At 45.3% G+C, this 17,520-nt stretch overlaps 1 protein-coding gene across 2 annotated transcripts in view; it reads left to right on the top strand.

Moving 5' to 3' along the window:
• Window positions 1–17,520, top strand: part of tub (TUB bipartite transcription factor) — a 256,221-nt gene that overhangs the window by 210,269 nt on the left and 28,432 nt on the right. For both annotated transcript variants that reach the window (XM_078221277.1, XM_078221278.1), the window contains 2 exons: window positions 9,716–9,883; window positions 14,891–15,012. In XM_078221277.1, coding sequence (XP_078077403.1) covers window positions 9,716–9,883; window positions 14,891–15,012 — 290 coding nt within the window. The remainder of the gene's footprint in view (window positions 1–9,715; window positions 9,884–14,890; window positions 15,013–17,520) is intronic.

Below are 17,520 nucleotides of genomic sequence, written 5' to 3'. Positions count from 1 at the left end.
CTCTAACTGAAGGACCTCCTCGACCTAGGATGTGTACCCTCACTGCTGATTGGCTCAGCTTCTTGCCATGACAATCCACAAGCTTTGGCCTGATCACGTGACCCTCAGGTAACACTCCCTTAAAGGTCCATGTTACCACGCTCCTTTCCCCTTAACACTGGAATTCACCTAGAGAGGGACAAAGAACAGGATTAGTAAGCCAAACAATTTTTTTCATTAAAGGACAACAGGAATACCTCACGGAAAAACTCACCATAACTTTAGTTGGTCTGGAGACTTCCAAACTCTGATAGAGCGCCTCAGTTCTGTGGTAGGCTCTTCGAACTTTGAAGGATCAGACTGGACAGATGCAAAAGACAGACTCGCCAATGCATTGTTCTAGCTACTCTTCAGTAGCTGCTGGTTCCTCAGTTACCGTAACCATTTGTTGCTCTGGTTCCTCATCCCCAACTGGAATCCCAGTAACCAATCTGGCATCTACTAAATTACAGCAGGCATCACCCATTGATCCCTTGTGGCCATCACTGCTCTCCTCCTTAGGTGGCCTGCGTGTTTTTTGAGATGACAGCCTTGTACCTCCATGACATAGGAGACAAGTCCTGTTCTCTCACCAAAGAGAAGGACTTGGTGGATGATGAGTCTGGGAAAGGATGTGTAGATAGTTTGAGTCATGTTGAGATCAAAAAGGAGGAGGTATTGGGGTTCTTGAGAAACATCAAGGTAGACAAGTCTCCAGGGCCTGATGGGATATACCCCAGAATACTGAGAGAGGCAAGAGAGGAAATTGCTGGGGCCTTGAGAGAAATCTTTGTATCCTCACTGGGTACAGGGGAGGTCCCAGAGGATTGGAGAATAGCCAATGTTGTTCCTTTGTTTAAGAAGGGTAGCAAGAATAATCCAGGTAATTACAGCCCGGTGAGCCCTACATCAGTGGTAGGGAAATTATTGGAGAGGATTCTTCGAGACAGGATTTATTCCCACTTGGAAATAAGTGGACGTATTAGTGAGAGGCAACATGGTTTTGTGAAAGGGAGGTCGTGTCTCACAAACTTGATCGAGTTTTTGGAGGAAGTGACGAAGATGATTGATGAGGGTAGGGCAGTGGATGTTGTCTACATGGACTTCAGTAAGGCCTTTGACAAGGTCCCTCATGGCAGACTGGTGCAGAAGGTGAAGTCGCATGGGATCAGAGGTGAGCTGGCAAGGTGGATACAAAACTGGCTCGGTCATAGAAGACAGAGGGTAGCAGTGGAAGGGTGCGTTTCTGAATGGAGGGCTGTGACAAGTGGTGTTCCTCAGGGATCAGTGCAGGGACCTTTGCTGTTTTTCATAGAGACCCTACAGTGCAGAAGGAGGCCATTCGGCCCATCGAGTCTGCACCGACCACAATCCCACCCAGGCCCTATCCCCACATATTTTACCCACTAATCCCTCTAACCTACGCATCCCAGGACTCTAAGGGGCAATTTTTTTTTTTTTTAACCTGGCCAATCAACCTAACCCGCACATCTTTGGACTGTGGGTGGAAACCAGAGCACCCGGAGGAAACCCATGCAGGCACGAGGAGAATGTGCAAACTCCACACAGACAGTGACCCGAGCCGGGAATCGAACCCGGGACCCTGGAGCTGTGAGGCAGCAGTGCTAACCACTGTGCAATATATATAAATGATTTGGAGGAAAATGTAACTGGATTGATTAGTAAGTTTGCGGACGACACAAAGGTTGGTGGATTTGCGAATAGTGATGAGGACCATCAGAGGATACAGCAGGATATAGATCAGTTGGAGACTTGGGCGGAGAGATGGCAGATGGAGTTTAATCCGGACAAATGTGAGGTAATGCATTTTGGAAGGTCTAATACAGATAGGAAATATAGAGTAAATGGCAGAACCCTTAGGAGTATTGATAGGCAAAGGGATCTGGGTGTACAGGTACACAGGTCACTGAAAGTGGCAATGCAGGTGGAGAAAGTAGTCAAGAAGGCATACGGCATGCTTGCCTTCATCAGCTGGGGTATTGAGTTTAAAAATTGACAAGTCATGTTGCCACTTTATAGAACCTTAGTTAGGCCGCACTTGGAATATAGTGTTCAATTGTGGTCGCCACACTACCAGAAGGATGTGGAGGCTTTGGAGAGGGTACAGAAAAGATTTACCAGGATGTTGCCCGGTATGGAGGATGTTAGTTATGAGGAGATGTTGGAGAAACTTGGTTTGTTCTCACTGGAGCGACGGAGGTTGAGGGGCAACCTGATAGAAGTCTACAAGATTATGAGAGGCATGGACAGAGTGCTTAGTCAGAAGCTTTTTCCCAGGGTGGAAGAGTCAATTACTAGGGGGCATAGGTTTAAGATGCGAGGGGTAAATTTTAAAAGAGATGTACGAGGCAGATTTTTTACACAGAGACTGGTGGGTGCCTGGAACTCGCTGCCGGGGGAGGTAGTGGAAGCGGATACGGTAGTGCCTTTTAAGGGGCGGCTTGACAAGTACATGAATGAGATGGGAATAGAGGGATATGGTCCCAGAAGCGTCGGGAGTTTTAGTTAAGTCGGGCAGCATGATCGGTGCAGGCTTGGAGGGCCAAAGGGCCTGTTCCTGTGCTGTAATTTTCTTTGTTCTTTGTTCTCTCCACAATTCTACCAGCCATCCATGCCAGTCCTGCTGCAAAATCTCTGACCATCACCAAATCCTCAACTTGGAACACTCTTTTTTCTGTGAATCATGGTTTTCCTTCCGAAAGGCTTTCCTAGCCTTCACTCTCCTCGCCAAATTTGGGAATGGCATGTACAATCGTGTTCTTAAATGGCGTTCCATCAGTAACTCGACTGGCGTGGCCCTTGTGGTCAAGTTTGGCATGGTGTTATAAAACAATATAAAACTTGATATACATGGAGACAGAGGCCTGCTTACTTGTTTCTTCATTGACGACTTGAGTGCCTTTACTGCGCACTCTGCCAGCCCATTTGAGGCTGGGTGGCAAGGTGCTGACCTTACATGGCGAATCCCTTTGGGTGCAGTCATTAAATAGTATAAGTAGTGCTGGCTGCGAGCAGAAACTTATAATTAGCAGCCTGCAGGACATCAACGTTATGTTCATTACATTAAACGGGTGCAGGTTAATTGAGTATCATTTCAGGAGCCAACTGAGTGATGCCAAGATGATTATTCGTCATCTCTTCTGGGCAAATGTGAACCTGGATCCAAATCCTGCGTTCAGCTTCCCCTTCTGGTTCTTCATGTTTAAGGACTTTGGTGCAAATGTTTGATTCGCGGCATATCCCATTTTGCACTTTCTTTCTTACTCGATTCGCTTTAAGTCTTGAGCTCTCAAATATCTTGAACGGTTCTTGAAGCAGAAGTACCTCCAGAAGTTCATTGCTGGATGCCAGCAATGCCATAAGCCAAACTCTTTAAGTGCCTATCACGTCGATGGGCGACCAGCAATAGTAATGTCAATATGTGTGGTGAAGAGTCAGTCCAAGCAGCTGGGCAGCCCTGCTGCTGTGGGATGTGGTGCGCACTGGCAGACAAAATGGGTTTCTGCCCACATTTCCAGCATTAGCAGAGGCTGAGATGGTAACACACACCTGATGTTGGAAATAGAGCTGGCTGTGTTTCTTTGCTACTCACGAGTGCTTGTGGGTTTGAGCCTGTCTCCCGATCATTCTGAGATTAAGGTTTGCTGTTACTCTGCTATCCACCTCATTTTACAGCTCCCTGTGAAATAGTCACTATTTGTGACTTCAGTACAATTGCATGGTGACCATTTGAGTGCAGTCGTGTTGCAGCAGGATCTGCCCTGCACAGTAGCCTGGCTTATTTGAAGGGTTAGTTTATGAAGATTGATTACAGCTGCTTTTCTGTGATGACGAAGCTCCCTCATGTGACTATAATAACTGGCTTATTTTTGTCGCAGCGCCTGGGGAATTATCAGTTTGTGAATAAAACAAAGGGGGAGGGTTGCAGAGGGGATCAGTTTTAATGAATAACTCTTGAAGACTATGTAAACTTCCTATGGCTGAATTTTATGCCCCCCCCCCCTACCCCCAGGTTGGTTCTGAGGCTGGGGTGTCGGGGGGAGGGGGCGGGTGGAGTCTAAAATTGAATGGATGGGATTCCCCCTGGGATCACGTTCACCCCAACCCAGAATCAATTTCATTGTTGAGTGGGCAGGGCCTCCGGCGGGAAACTCGACCTTTCACCTTTTATAAGGCCCTCAAATGGCCACTGTGGCCATTGAGAAGCCTGTTCCTGCCCAGCCTTAATTTTTAGGCTGGTGGGAGTGGGGCGGATGCGAAAACCGAGAAAAAGCTTTTCTCCATCTTGGGGCAGGAAGTGGGATGTGCCTCAACTTGAAGGCCCCTTCAGATTTGGGGTCCCCTTCGCTCCGGGACCTTGGAGCTTCAGCCCTGCCTCCCCCTCCCCGACGTACTCCCTGACACTGCAATAGCTCCCTTCTGAACCAATGGATTGGCTGATTATCGCTGAAGTGAGCGTTAAATGGCAGTGGGCTTCAGAGAGTCGATTGTAGTGCGTTACATACCGACTCAGGATAGCGAATGCTGAGCACTCTCCACCCTTCAAATTCTACCTCATATTTCTGATGAGGGAGAGTGCAGACTTCCGGCCTCTTTGATGGTTGTGCTCCTTTATGCTCTGTATTTTACAAAGTTGGTCTACTTAGTTTGTGTTGGAGGTAATTTATCATTGTAAAGTAATCAGGCAGAGAGTAAGCACTCTCCACATTGCAACAGATATGAGAAGTGATTATAAGTGATATGTAAGCACAGAATCGTTTGCAAAGACCAGACTGAAGGCAGTTAGTCTGATCCACTTAAAAACACAATATTCAGCTGTCCATGTCTGCGTTTTGATATATTTTCACTGTTATTCTCAGCGACGGCAGTGTCTATTTATTGCTGCGTGTAATGATTTTAATTTGCAGTGTAACAAGGTTGACAGGGTCAAACAAACAATAGAGCAACTAGTTTATATTGAATCATTCCATGTTAATCAGTCAAAGTTAATTGAGGGATGTTGTACGATTGCAATAGGAACTCAGCCATTACAATCACTAACAATAATTTTTATCTTAATGTGTTTTTAGATTTTACAATCACAAAACCTTCCAAATACCCAGTAGTTGGATTAAACTCCTAATGGATGGTTCTCTATGAAAACACTTAGTGTTTAATTCCTTACTTCTCCAGAAGTTATCTCAGAACAGAAATAGTCAAATCAACATAATCAGCAAATCCATTGGATTTTTGTTGATGCAATGAATAAAAGGTTTCAGTCTGTAAAGTAATATGATTAACAGGTCCCCAGTGAAAGAACCTAGACTTTAAATGTTGGATTATATTTGCCACAACTACTTTTCTCTTTATATTTAAAATATCTGGAGAATGGCGAATGTTGTTCCTCTGTTTAAGAAAGGGAATAGAAATGACCCTGGTAATTATAGACCGGTTAGTCTTACTTCGGTGGTTGGTAAATTGATGGAAAGGGTCCTTAGGGATGGGATTTACGACCATTTAGAAAGATGCGGATTAATCCGAGATAGTCAGCACGGATTCGTGAAGGGCAAGTCGTGCCTCACAAATTTGATAGAATTTTTTGAGGAGGTAACTAAGTGTGTTGATGAAGGTAGGGCAGTTGATGTCATATACATAGATTTTAGTAAGGCGTTTGATAAGGTCCCCCATGGTCGGCTTATGATGAAAGTGAGGAGGTGTGGGATAGAGGGAAAGTTGGCCGATTGGATAGGTAACTGGCTGTCTGACCGAAGACAGAGGGTGGTGGTCGATGGAAAATTTTCGGATTGGAGGCAGGTTGCTAGCGGTGTGCCGCAGGGATCAGTGCTTGGTCCTCTGCTCTTTGTGATTTTTATTAATGACTTAGAGGAGGGGGCTGAAGGGTGGATCAGTAAATTTGCTGATGACACCAAGATTGGTGGAGTAGTGGATGAGGTGGAGGGCTGTTGTAGGCTGCAAAGAGACATAGATAGGATGCAAAGCTGGGCTGAAAAATGGCAAATGGAGTTTAACCCTGATAAATGTGAGGTGATTCATTTTGGTAGGACAAATTTAAATGTGGATTACAGGGTCAAAGGTAGGGTTCTGAAGACTGTGGAGGAACAGAGAGATCTTGGGGTCCATATCCACAGATCTCTAAAGGTTGCCACTCAAGTGGATAGAGCTGTGAAGAAGGCCTATAGTGTGTTAGCTTTTATTAACAGGGGGTTGGAGTTTAAGAGCCGTGGGGTTATGCTGCAACTGTACAGGACCTTGGTGAGACCACATTTGGAATATTGTGTGCAGTTCTGGTCACCTCACTATAAGAAGGATGTGGAAGTGCTGGAAAGAGTGCAGAGGAGATTTACCAGGATGCTGCCTGGTTTGGAGGGTAGGTCATATGAGGAAAGGTTGAGGGAGCTAGGGCTGTTCTCTCTGGAGCGGAGGAGGCTGAGGGGAGACTTAATAGAGGTGTATAAAATGATGAAGGGGATAGATAGAGTGAACGTTCAAAGACTATTTCCTCGGGTGGATGGAGCTATTAGAAGGGGGCATAACTATAGGGTTCGTGGTGGGAGATACAGGACGGATATCAGAGGTAGGTTCTTTACGCAGAGAGTGGTTGGGGTGTGGAATGGACTGCCTGCAGTGATAGTGGAGTCAGACACTTTAGAAACATTTAAGCGGTTATTGGATAGGCACATGGAGCACACCAGGATGATAGGGAGTGGGATAGCTTGATCTTGGTTTCAGATAAAGCTCGGCACAACATCGTGGGCCGAAGGGCCTGTTCTGTGCTGTACTGTTCTATGTTCTATGTTCTATCTGTATTCCTTCCAGAGTAAATAACTTCTGTCTCAAAGTCCAAATTACACCAGGGCGCACTCAACAGGAGGAGGCAAATAAAGAGTTGTTTTTTAAATGGTTGGTGAGAAGGGACTGGTATGTGGGGAGCTGATTGTTGGAGGAGACAGGAGGAGTGTGAAGACTGAAAGACAGACCTGGATCTTGCTAGAAAGTAAGGCTGATACCTTCAGCAACTCACACACTTATCAATAATTTCTAAAGTGGCTATTGCTGAAAAAAGAGACCCAGGCCAGTATTTTATGACCTTGCTCGGGCAAGTCACGTAAAATTCCCCCTGAGGCCAATGGAGAATTCCGTTCTGCGAGCTCCACCCGCCCCGATTCTGGGGCGGACATGCCAGTAAAACTCCGGCTGCAGTGTCAAAGTTTTTTGACTTGCACTCACCAGGATAGGTACAGGAGTGCCAAGTTTCAAAGGAAGCAACAAATTATACTGCAGGCGAAGAGTACCAATTGGTTGGCAAGTAGACTCTAATTGGCCAAGGCATTGCTATTGAGAATGAACTAGAGAATTTTATCTCCCATGCTTTAGTTTGATTCAACAATGCACAACGTCTGGACATATTCCTTGCAGAATCTCACTAGCTGTTCTGTCTGGAGACAATACACATCTCTTTAACCTGTGTTGAATGCTCCCTCCACCCACATTGTCTGTACCTTTAAGACCTGGCTGGCTGTAGGGATTCACATTCTAATTAGTATTCTGTAACTTGATTTCTGTGTCTGTGTACTGTTTGAGAGCACATTTCCACTCCATCTGACGAAGGAGCAGCGCTCTGAAAGCTTATGGTATTTGCTACCAAATAAACCTGTTGGACTGTAACCTGGTGTTGTGAGACTTCTTACTGTGTTCACCCCAGTCCAACGCCGGCATCTCCACATCATATTCCTTTTGGCAGCAGTGGATAGGCCCCACCTATGAATATATAGCTCCCAGCAAGGGTAAGTGAGCCACATTGTGAACTTGACTAATGATCGTAAATTGATTGTTAGTGTAATTCTTGGTACACTTGGGATTGTTCAGCAAGTTCTCGCCAATCGAGGAATCACATCTAACATTCGACACTATGTTGTGAGTTTTGCAAGCCCAGGAAATGGTCTGCCTGTTGCGAACAGCCGAAGGGATGTGCAGTTTGATATGATCAGCTAGTTGTTGGAACATATGGTCTACGTACCTGGCATCACACCAGCACTGAAATTCATAAACACATTACTCATTTGTGTGGTTGATGGGACTCCTTTTTGGCTTGAAGGCAGCAGCCTGTTAGTGGAAAATGGTACTCGTTATGTTGTTGTGTCGGAGGAAATTGAAATGGCTTCACCTGGTTCAAGTTTCTTAGTAGTTTCTGAGGCAGTTAGAAACTGTCAGTAAACCAGCCAGCGATGCTCACATCCCATGAATGATTATTAAAAAAATAATAAGTTTGTGTGACACGCACTGAGCAATGATCTGATCAGGGTAGCCATTATCCCACAGAATAACTTTGATGTGCCTTACCTTGGCATCAAGCGTGTACAGTGAGCAAATGGCACCTATTTATGAGATTACAGATAAGTCCAACTTTATAGCATGAGGAGGTATAGGGAGGGTGCATCAAAGTTATTCTGCAGGATGATGGCTACCCTGATCAGGTCAATGCTCGCTGTATATCACATATACTCATTAAATATGGCTAAGTTCGCTACTTTAGAAGCTGAAAAGTGCCCAGTTTACCTGCAATTATCCTTGAAATGTAAGGTATCTCAAAATATATTGGAGCAACAGGTGAAGCTGTTTCTTTCACACTGCCACTATGCAGTAGCAACATGAATTTTCCACTAACAGGATGCTACTATTGAACCAAAGGACATTCTGCCTACCACATAAATGAATAACATGGTATATAATTTGCAGTGCTGATGCAATGCCAGGTGCATAGGCCATACATTCCAATGACTGGTGAATCATATCAAACAGCACATCCTTTCAGATGTTCTCAACAGGCTGAGTAATGACCGTACTCAACCAAACTGGGCTTTCAAAACTGCAAAAGTAATGTCTAACGTTCGCTGTGTTTCCACTACTGGACAGTACCTCCTGAACAATCCAGAGTCTGCAGAGAATTACATTGACAATCAATTTAAGACGATCGGTCATGCTCGCAGTGTGGCTCACTAATGCCTGCTAGAAGCAACACACATTCATACGCAGGCAAAAGGAGCACATACAGGCATTGTGTGAAATAAACAAAAGCATTGTGGGGGGGGGGGGCAATATTTCTCTGGTGCATTCTCCATGGAAACACTCAATCAAGCAGAGTCAACTTGTGAACCAATCAGCACCCCTTTTGTATGCAATATAAATGTTGCTCCCTTCGAAATTTGGCATTCTTGTGTTTGTCCTGATGAGTGCAAGATGTAAAACTTCAGCAGTGTCTTTTTTTTTTCAGAAATACTCAAGTTCTGTGCTACCAAGTGACAATTCGAGATTCACCATTATTGTCTACTTTAGTCCTTTCACGCTTCGGTTAGAATAATGGGATGGTTTGGTGTATTAGCAGCTGAGTAACCGAAAGCTCCTTCATTCATCATGAAGTAATGCCTGTGCCACATTGGAGTTTTATCCTAACTCTTTGTCTCCTCATGTGTGATAAGGCCTATATCCAGGGCTATTTTTGCTCAGCGTTTTTGGGGCATGTGTGCATCTTGAACTACTTTTGGAGTTTAGCGATCAATTGGCTGTTATGCCAGTAGTAATTTAACCCTTTAGGATTTAACCCAAAACCAGGAATGCTAAGAAAGTTCGGACATTAACACTTCGTTGAACTTACAGTTGATCTCCTTTGATCCATCAGGGATTGATGGTCCCGCTGCCTTTCAGGATGATGTCCAGGAAGTGGGCAGTCAAATTCAGATTCTCACTGTTGGACAGTCCAGCAATGATGATGATGCGGATACAGACACTGCAGCCAGCGCGCAGCAGACAACAAAACAGGACCTTCGAGTAACAATGCAGAAAAAAGGTAAGCCAATTTATTACTTGTCACAAGTGAACTGAAACCTACAGAAACCTTCTTCAGTGGACGGAGAATAAATATCCCAATTAAATTACGACAATTCATTGTGAGGAAAAAGAAAATCAGCTGGAATGTAAAAGTGGCCTGTGCCTGTTTCGTGCTAATCCAAAGGTAAATTAACACACTCACACACACACATCCTTTATTTTGGGATGTGAGCAGCACAGGCTAGTCTAGTGTATACTGCCCATCCCTAAATGTCCCTGAGAATGAGCTACCTTCCTGAACCAATGCAGTCCACGTAGTGTAGGTAGACCCACAGTATGATGAGGGATGGTGTTCCAGGAGTTTGATCCAGCAACAGTGAAGGAGTAGTGACATATATACATAGGATAAGAGCAGCGCTGGCAAGGCCAGCATATGTTCCCCATCCCTATTTGCACTTGTGGGCGGCACGGTAGCACAGTGGTTAGCACTGCTGCTTCACAGCTCCAGGGACCTCAGTTTGATTCCCGGCTTGGGTCACTGTCTGTGTGGAGTTTTCCCATTCTCCTCGTGTCTGCGTGGGTTTCCTCCGGGTGCTCCGGTTTCCTCCCACAGTCCAAAGATGTGCGGGTTAGGTTGATTGGCCATGCTAAAATTGCCCCTTAGTGTCCTGAGGTGCGTAGGTTAGAGGGTTTACCGGGTAAATATGTAGGGATATGGGGGTAGGGCCTGGGTGGGATTGTGGTCGGTGCAGACTCGATGGGCCCAATGGCCTCTTTCTGCACTGTAGGGTTTCTATGATTTCTATGATTCTAAAGTGGTGGTGAGACACCCTCTGAGTCAGGCTGGTGAGTGACTTGGAGGGGCACTTGCAGGTGATGGTATTCCCATGCATCCGCTGCCCTTGATCTTCTAGGTGGTAGAGGTCAAGGGCTGTCAAAGGAGCCTTGGCGAATTGCATCTTGTTCATGATACTCACTGCTGCTACTGTGAGTTGGTGGTAAAGAGACTGAATGTTAAGGTAGTGGAAAGGGTGTCAGTCAAGTGGGCTGAGTTATCCTGGAACCAAAAGAGAAAATGCTGGAAAATCTCAGCAGGCCTGGCAGCATCTGTAAGGAGAGAAAAGAGCGGATGTTTCGAGTCCAGATGATCCTTTGTCAAAGCTTTGACAAAGGGTCATCTGGACTCAAAACGTCCGCTCTTTTCTCTCCTTACAGATGCTGCCAAACCTGCTGAGATTTTCCAGCATTTTCTCTTTTGGTTTCAGATTCCAGCATCTGCAGTAATTTGCTTTTATTTATTGAAATATCTGGGATGGTGTCAAACATCTTGAATGTTGTTGGAGCAGCACCCATCCAAGCAAATAGAGAACATTCCATCACACTCCTGCCTTGTGCTTGTAGACGATAGAAAGGCTTTGGGGAGTCAGGTGAGTTACTCAATGCAGAACTCTCAGCCTCTAGCCTGCTATTGCAGCCACAGTATTGATATGGTTAGTCCAGTTAAGTATCTGATAAATATTTAATTAGTGATAGAATCATGCTTAGGTCCTATGCCACTAGGAAGCAGCACAATACCGTCTAAATCCGAGGGATGAAGGATCATTTCATCCTATTGGTTATGTCTGGATTTAATCTCAGCCCAAAGATGTAAAAGTTACATTGAAGCCACTTAACCCACTAAACCATCCACAACCTCAGCGTTTAAAGATGTGGTAACTTGATACCACAAATAAAGTAGTTGAATGTATCGTTTAAAGAATGGTCTTCATATGAATAAATAGCAAAGTTTAACAATAATAATAACTCAGCAGAGCTGTAACAACTATGAAAACAGGAGCAACTAGCACACAGCAGAACACTCCGCTGGTAAAACAATTACATAGGAGAAAGGGCTTATTAGAACACTCTGTATTCAAAACAGCATCCTGTAACAGAAAGATCATTCCAATTAAATCCAATTCATAGCTACAAACAATATCAATAGGGGGCACTGAATAGTCTTTTGTTGTCAGGAATTTCCTTCCTAAGGCAGAACCTATTATAGAGTCTTCAACAATTTAAATGTTGTTGAGTCATAGCAATGTTACCTAATAAAACTCATAGAATCCTACAGTGCAGAAGGAGGCCATTCGGCCCTTCGAGTCTGCACCGACCACAATCCCACCCAGGTCCTGTCCCCATAACGCCATGAATTTACCCCCTGACACTAAGGGTCAATTTTAGCATGGCCAATCCACCTAACCCGTGAATCTTTGGACTGTGGGAGGAAACTGGAGCACCCGGAGGAAACCCACACAGACACGGGGAGAATGTGCAAACGCCATACAGACAGTGACCCGAGGCCGCGAATTGAACCCGGGTCCCTGGCACTGTGAGGCAGCGGTGCTGAACACTGTGCCACCGTGCCGCCCATGTTGCTGACATTAACTTTGATTTGAAATTGGGACTGCTCTGTCTTTATTCCTTGTTAGAATGAGACTCTAATGGTACACATTGAAAGCTACTGCAACCTGTATTTTATGCTATCTTTCAAATTTCTTCAGACATTGAAGTGCAAATTGTTGCAGCCAGGGCAGACCCTGATTGCAGAGGAGAAAAAGGCTTCTTGAAGCAGCATTTTGTGTTTACACTTGTCCCAATATATCCTATAAACTTATGCAAATTAATTTAAATTGATCCCACAATAGATTCTCCATTTTGGTTCATTGATTCTTGATTCATTTACAATGGGTGCTGGTCAGTCGGCAAGATCATTGTTGAAGAACTCTATTATGTGAGGTTAGGTTGGCATATTGGTAAAGCTTGCTCTTCAATTCAGTTAACTGAGCCATTCCCCACTATTTACTGAAAATGCTGGAAAATCTCAGCAGGTCTGGCAGCATCTGTGGAGAGAGAATAGAGCCAACATTTCAAATGTGGATGACCCTTCATCAGAGCTCCTAGAATTATTCCCATGTAGGCCAACCTGTTGGTGCAGCCAAATTCTGTACCAGAACCGATCTTAAACCCCCTAGGATCTGAAAGCCAATTTCCTATGCCACATTTCTAACCACATAATTTCTCTTTAATCTCTTATTCCTGTATTTAACTGGTGCTAGCACTGATAGCAGTCAGGAACTCACCAAGGTTCCTTAGGCAGCACCTTCTAAATCCACAACCCCGACCATCTCGAAGGACAAGGGCAGCAGCTGCTTGGGAATACCACCATCTGGAAGTCCCGCTGCAAGTCACTCATCATCCTGATTTTGAAATATATCACCATTCCTTCACCGTTGCTGGGTCAAAATCCTGGAACTCCCTCCCTAACAGCACTGTCCCTCAGGATAGTGTCCTAGGTCCAACAATCTTCAGTGCTTCATCAATGGCCTTCCCTTCTTCATAAGGTCAGAAGTGGGGATGTTCGCCGATGATTGCACAATGTTCAGCACCATTCGCGACTCCTCAGATACTGAAGCAGTCCATGTTCAAATGCAACAATATCCAGGCTTGGGCTGACAAGTGGCACCACACAAATGCCAGGCAATGACCATCGCTAATATGAGACACTCTATCCACCGCCCCTTAACATTCAATGGTGTAACCATCACGGAATCCCCCACTGTCAACAACCTTGGGGTTACCATTGAGCAGAAACTCAACTGGACTCGCCACATAAACACAGTGGCTACAAGAGCAGGTCAGAGGCTAGGAATATTGTGACAAGTAACTCATCTCCTGACTCCCCAAAGCCTATCCACCATCTACAAGGCACAAACCAGGAATGTGATGGAATATTCCCACTTGCCTGGATGGGTGCAGCTCCAAAATCACTCAAGAAGCTTGGTCCCATCGAGGACACAGCAGCCCACTCGATTGGCACCACATCTACAAACATTCCATCCCTCCACCACCGACGCTCAGTAGCAGCAGTGTGTACTATCTACAAGATGCATTGCAGCAATTCACTAAAGATTCTTAGACAGCACCTCCCAAACCCACAACCACTTCCATCTAGAAGGACAAGGGCAGCAGATACATGAGAACACCACCACCTGCAACTTCCCCTCCAAGCCACTCACCATCCTGATTTGGAAAGATTATCGTCGCTCCTACACTGTAACTGGGTCGAGATCTTGGAATTCGCTCCCTAACCCACAACACGTGGACTGCAGCAATTCAAGAAGGCAGCTCACCACCACCTTCTCAAGGGCAACTAGGGATGGGCAATAAATGCTGGTCAGCCAGCGACACCCATGTCCCACGAATGAATTTTAAAAAAACTGTGGGCGTATTTACACCACATGGACTGTGAACGTTCAAGAATGTAGCTCACCTACCAACTTCTCAAGGGCAATTAGAGATGGGCACTAAATGCTGGCCTAGCCAGCAATGCCCACATCTGATAAATGAATTTTTAAAAAATCCTGGAATTGCTATCTTGTAGTTTTACGTTTTACTTTACCCTGACAGCTGCTGACTCTGAATCCAATTCCCAAGTGGATCCTCCTTTTTCTGTGAGAGTCTCCAAATCCAATCTGTTATTTTGCTTCCTATGATACCTGGGACATATCACACCATTTAGGGTTTACTCTAATGGTTACTAATGTGACTATCTGCTTCTCTCGCTGTCAAACCTCTTATTACCATTGCCTTCTCACCCTTTATTCTACCCTTTTGGACAAAACATTCCTGTGCTCTTAAAAGTAAGTACAGTTCCATTGATGAATTTATGCTTTGAGTGCAGAGCTTTGAGCCCCAGATAAGCTTGAAAGTATCCTTTGGGATTTTCTATCTAATAACTCCCTTTCCCAAATTGTCATTAAGGATTCTTAATGCACCTGGAATGCAAATTCATGCCTGTGTGAGTTTTTGATCATGTTTCACTCTTCATGGTCTTACTCCCAACAGTTGATTGACCTTGCGTAACTTAGGCTTGTTCAGATAATGTGACTTAGGCTTGTAGATATCAATCTTAAGACATAGGCCTACTACCTGAATAAGAAATAACCCAGAAAGTTGAGTTAACCGATGTGTTTTGCTTCAACAGGTATTTCTAGCAGTATGAACTTTGATGAGGAAGAAGATGAAGAAGATGAAGATAGCTCTAGCTCTTCACAGTTGAACAGTAACACCAGGCCTGGCTCTGCTTCCAGTAAAAAATCTAATAAGGTGAAGACGAGAAATCATTTCTTCACACTTGTTCAAAACTTAAGAGGGCGGAAAAGCTAAAGAACAGGCCAGGGTCCAAACAGCAGCTTAGAAATCTCTCCACCTCTAAACTTGTGTTTCTTTTCCATGCGTAATTTTGCAGGTCTCTCTCCCCAGCCAAACTGGCTACATCCTCATTTGCAAAGCCTTTATAAAATACTTCATTTCAGTTAAAAGTTGACACAACGCATGGTGGCACAGTGGTTAGCAGAACTGCTTCACAACGTCAGGGACCCGGGTTCGATTCCTGGCTTGTGTCTGTACAGAATCTGCACATTTCCCCATGTCTGCGTGGGTTTCATCTGGTTTCCTCCCACAATCTGAAAGACGTGCTGGTTAGGTGCATTGGCCATGCCAAATTCTCCCTTAATGTACCCGAACAGACACCGGAGTGTGGCGACTCGGGGATTCTCACAGTAACTTCATTGCAGTGTTAATGTAAGCTGACTTGTGACACTAATAAATAAACTTTAAAAATATGTAATTTTGGTGAGTGAAAATGTAATTTAGCATTCCTCTATTTTTGGTCCCGTCAGCTGTCACTCGGATCAACGGCTCCTTCTGTCCGTTGAATGTAAGGATCCTGTTTGACATGAGTTTGAATAGCAGAGGCTGGCAGCATTTAATAGCAAGTGATTCAGCACAAACTGTGAGCCTCACTCAGAATGAGACTGCAGCCGTGTGAGATGGAAATGGTACAGCAGTGCAGCAAAGGATGGCACAGCTACTTCTGGTCCATTTTGCAGCTGTGGACTGGGCATTATATGCAAATGTGTCTGCCCGGTTACTGCAGCTTCAGGTAGCATCTGAGTATTTTCAGTGCAAGCTTTCTGCTTCTGAATTGAATCAACTTTAGAGTGGCCACAAATCCCCAGCTTTTACAAAGAATTTTTGATCAGTTAACTTCCTCATGTTCTGTCAGTTATCTGCCTTTCATGTTGATGCTTGGTCTGTTGCAAGTATCAATAAGAGTAAGGATCAATGTGTGATGTAATGGTTGATGATCACTGTCCTCGGACAATAAGCATCTGCAGTGTTTGTTGGATAGACTCAAAATATCTGCAGAGAACTGAAATGTCACTTAATGGCTAAATACAAGTCATGGACAATAATGGTTATCATTGGACCCTATTTTACCGTTTTGATTCTAAGTGCTGGGCGGACTTGAAACTGGGAGTGTTTCAGATCCGACTTTTAGACCCGTTCTCAGGCACCCCCATACACACTCTGCCTGAAAAAATATCAGCGATTCCGAATCGCGCTGCACAAGCCCGTGGGCGGGGCTAAATGCGTCCAAAATCCTGCAGCTCCGATCGGCACCTCCAACAGCGCATGCGCAGAAAAAAAAATGATAGAATGCGGCTTCCCTGCCACATTGCTCCCGGGCCGGATAGTGCCTCCTCCTGGCCCCCACAGACATTGCCCCACCCCATCAACATTACTGACCCCCTTATCCTCCCCCCCCCCACCCCGCCCCACCACCCAGACCAATTGCGGGCCCCTCACCTCTTCCCGCCCACTGTGAAGTGGCAGCGAACACCCCCCCTCCCCCTCCCCCCACCGATCTCAAACTGAGAGCCATCATATGCATTTATCTCCTCACTAACTGGAGCGCCTGAAACAGACTTTTGTGGAGCATGTCTGTTTCGTGCTGATTCTGGACGGGCGAACGCGGTGGTAAAGGGGGAAGTGCTGGTAAGGTTGGGCGTGCAGCCCATTAAGCCAATTTAAATGGATGCAAATGCATTTGAGTGGCCATTGCGCCGGTCACTGGCCATTTTCGGGCCTTGGTAAAGGGGAAACTGGCGCGGAAGTGGGCATGGATCACGCTATTCGCCTCACGCCCAACTTTACCAAGTTTTCGTGCCCGCAAAACGGCCGCAACTTGATGGTAAAATCAGGCCCATTGGCTCCACTGGCACTAGAATACCAGAATCATTCTAACCCTAAACAACCCCTGACACACAATCCGATACTACCCTCTTCCACTGCATTTCCTCCATCACCCAGCTGTATGGATCTGCATTAGGCTCACTAATAATATTTAAATCAACATTTAAATTGATTTGAATATTGAGATCAGCCTCAGGTCCTTCCCAGACCGAGGTTGATCTTGCTGGAAATCTGGTCCCGGTATAATCGCAAGAGGCAAGAAATCGGGCGTGAACCTGATAGTTTGCCTCTCTCGGGGTCTTACCGGCTCACTCTGCCCATAGACCGGCGGGATGAGAAGGTATGGTGACCCCCATTGTCTTTGGTCTGGACAAACCTGCTCCCTCATCACCTGACACCATCGCTCACCAATTGTGTGACTTTGACCTGTCTCGTACATAACCATTTTGATGCACTTGACTCTGAGATAAGCTTCCAGTCACATATCTTCTCAGTCACTCCTTAAAGCCTGCCTCTTTGACCAAGCTTTTGGTCATCTGTCCAATTCTCGCCTTGTGTGACTTGATGTCAGTCTTT

The sequence above is a fragment of the Mustelus asterias genome, chromosome 9 (genome assembly GCF_964213995.1).
Source record: "Mustelus asterias chromosome 9, sMusAst1.hap1.1, whole genome shotgun sequence".
Lineage (NCBI taxonomy): Eukaryota > Metazoa > Chordata > Chondrichthyes > Carcharhiniformes > Triakidae > Mustelus > Mustelus asterias.
The sequence above is the reverse complement of the archived record's forward strand: the minus strand, read 5'-3'. Positions and strand labels throughout refer to the sequence as shown.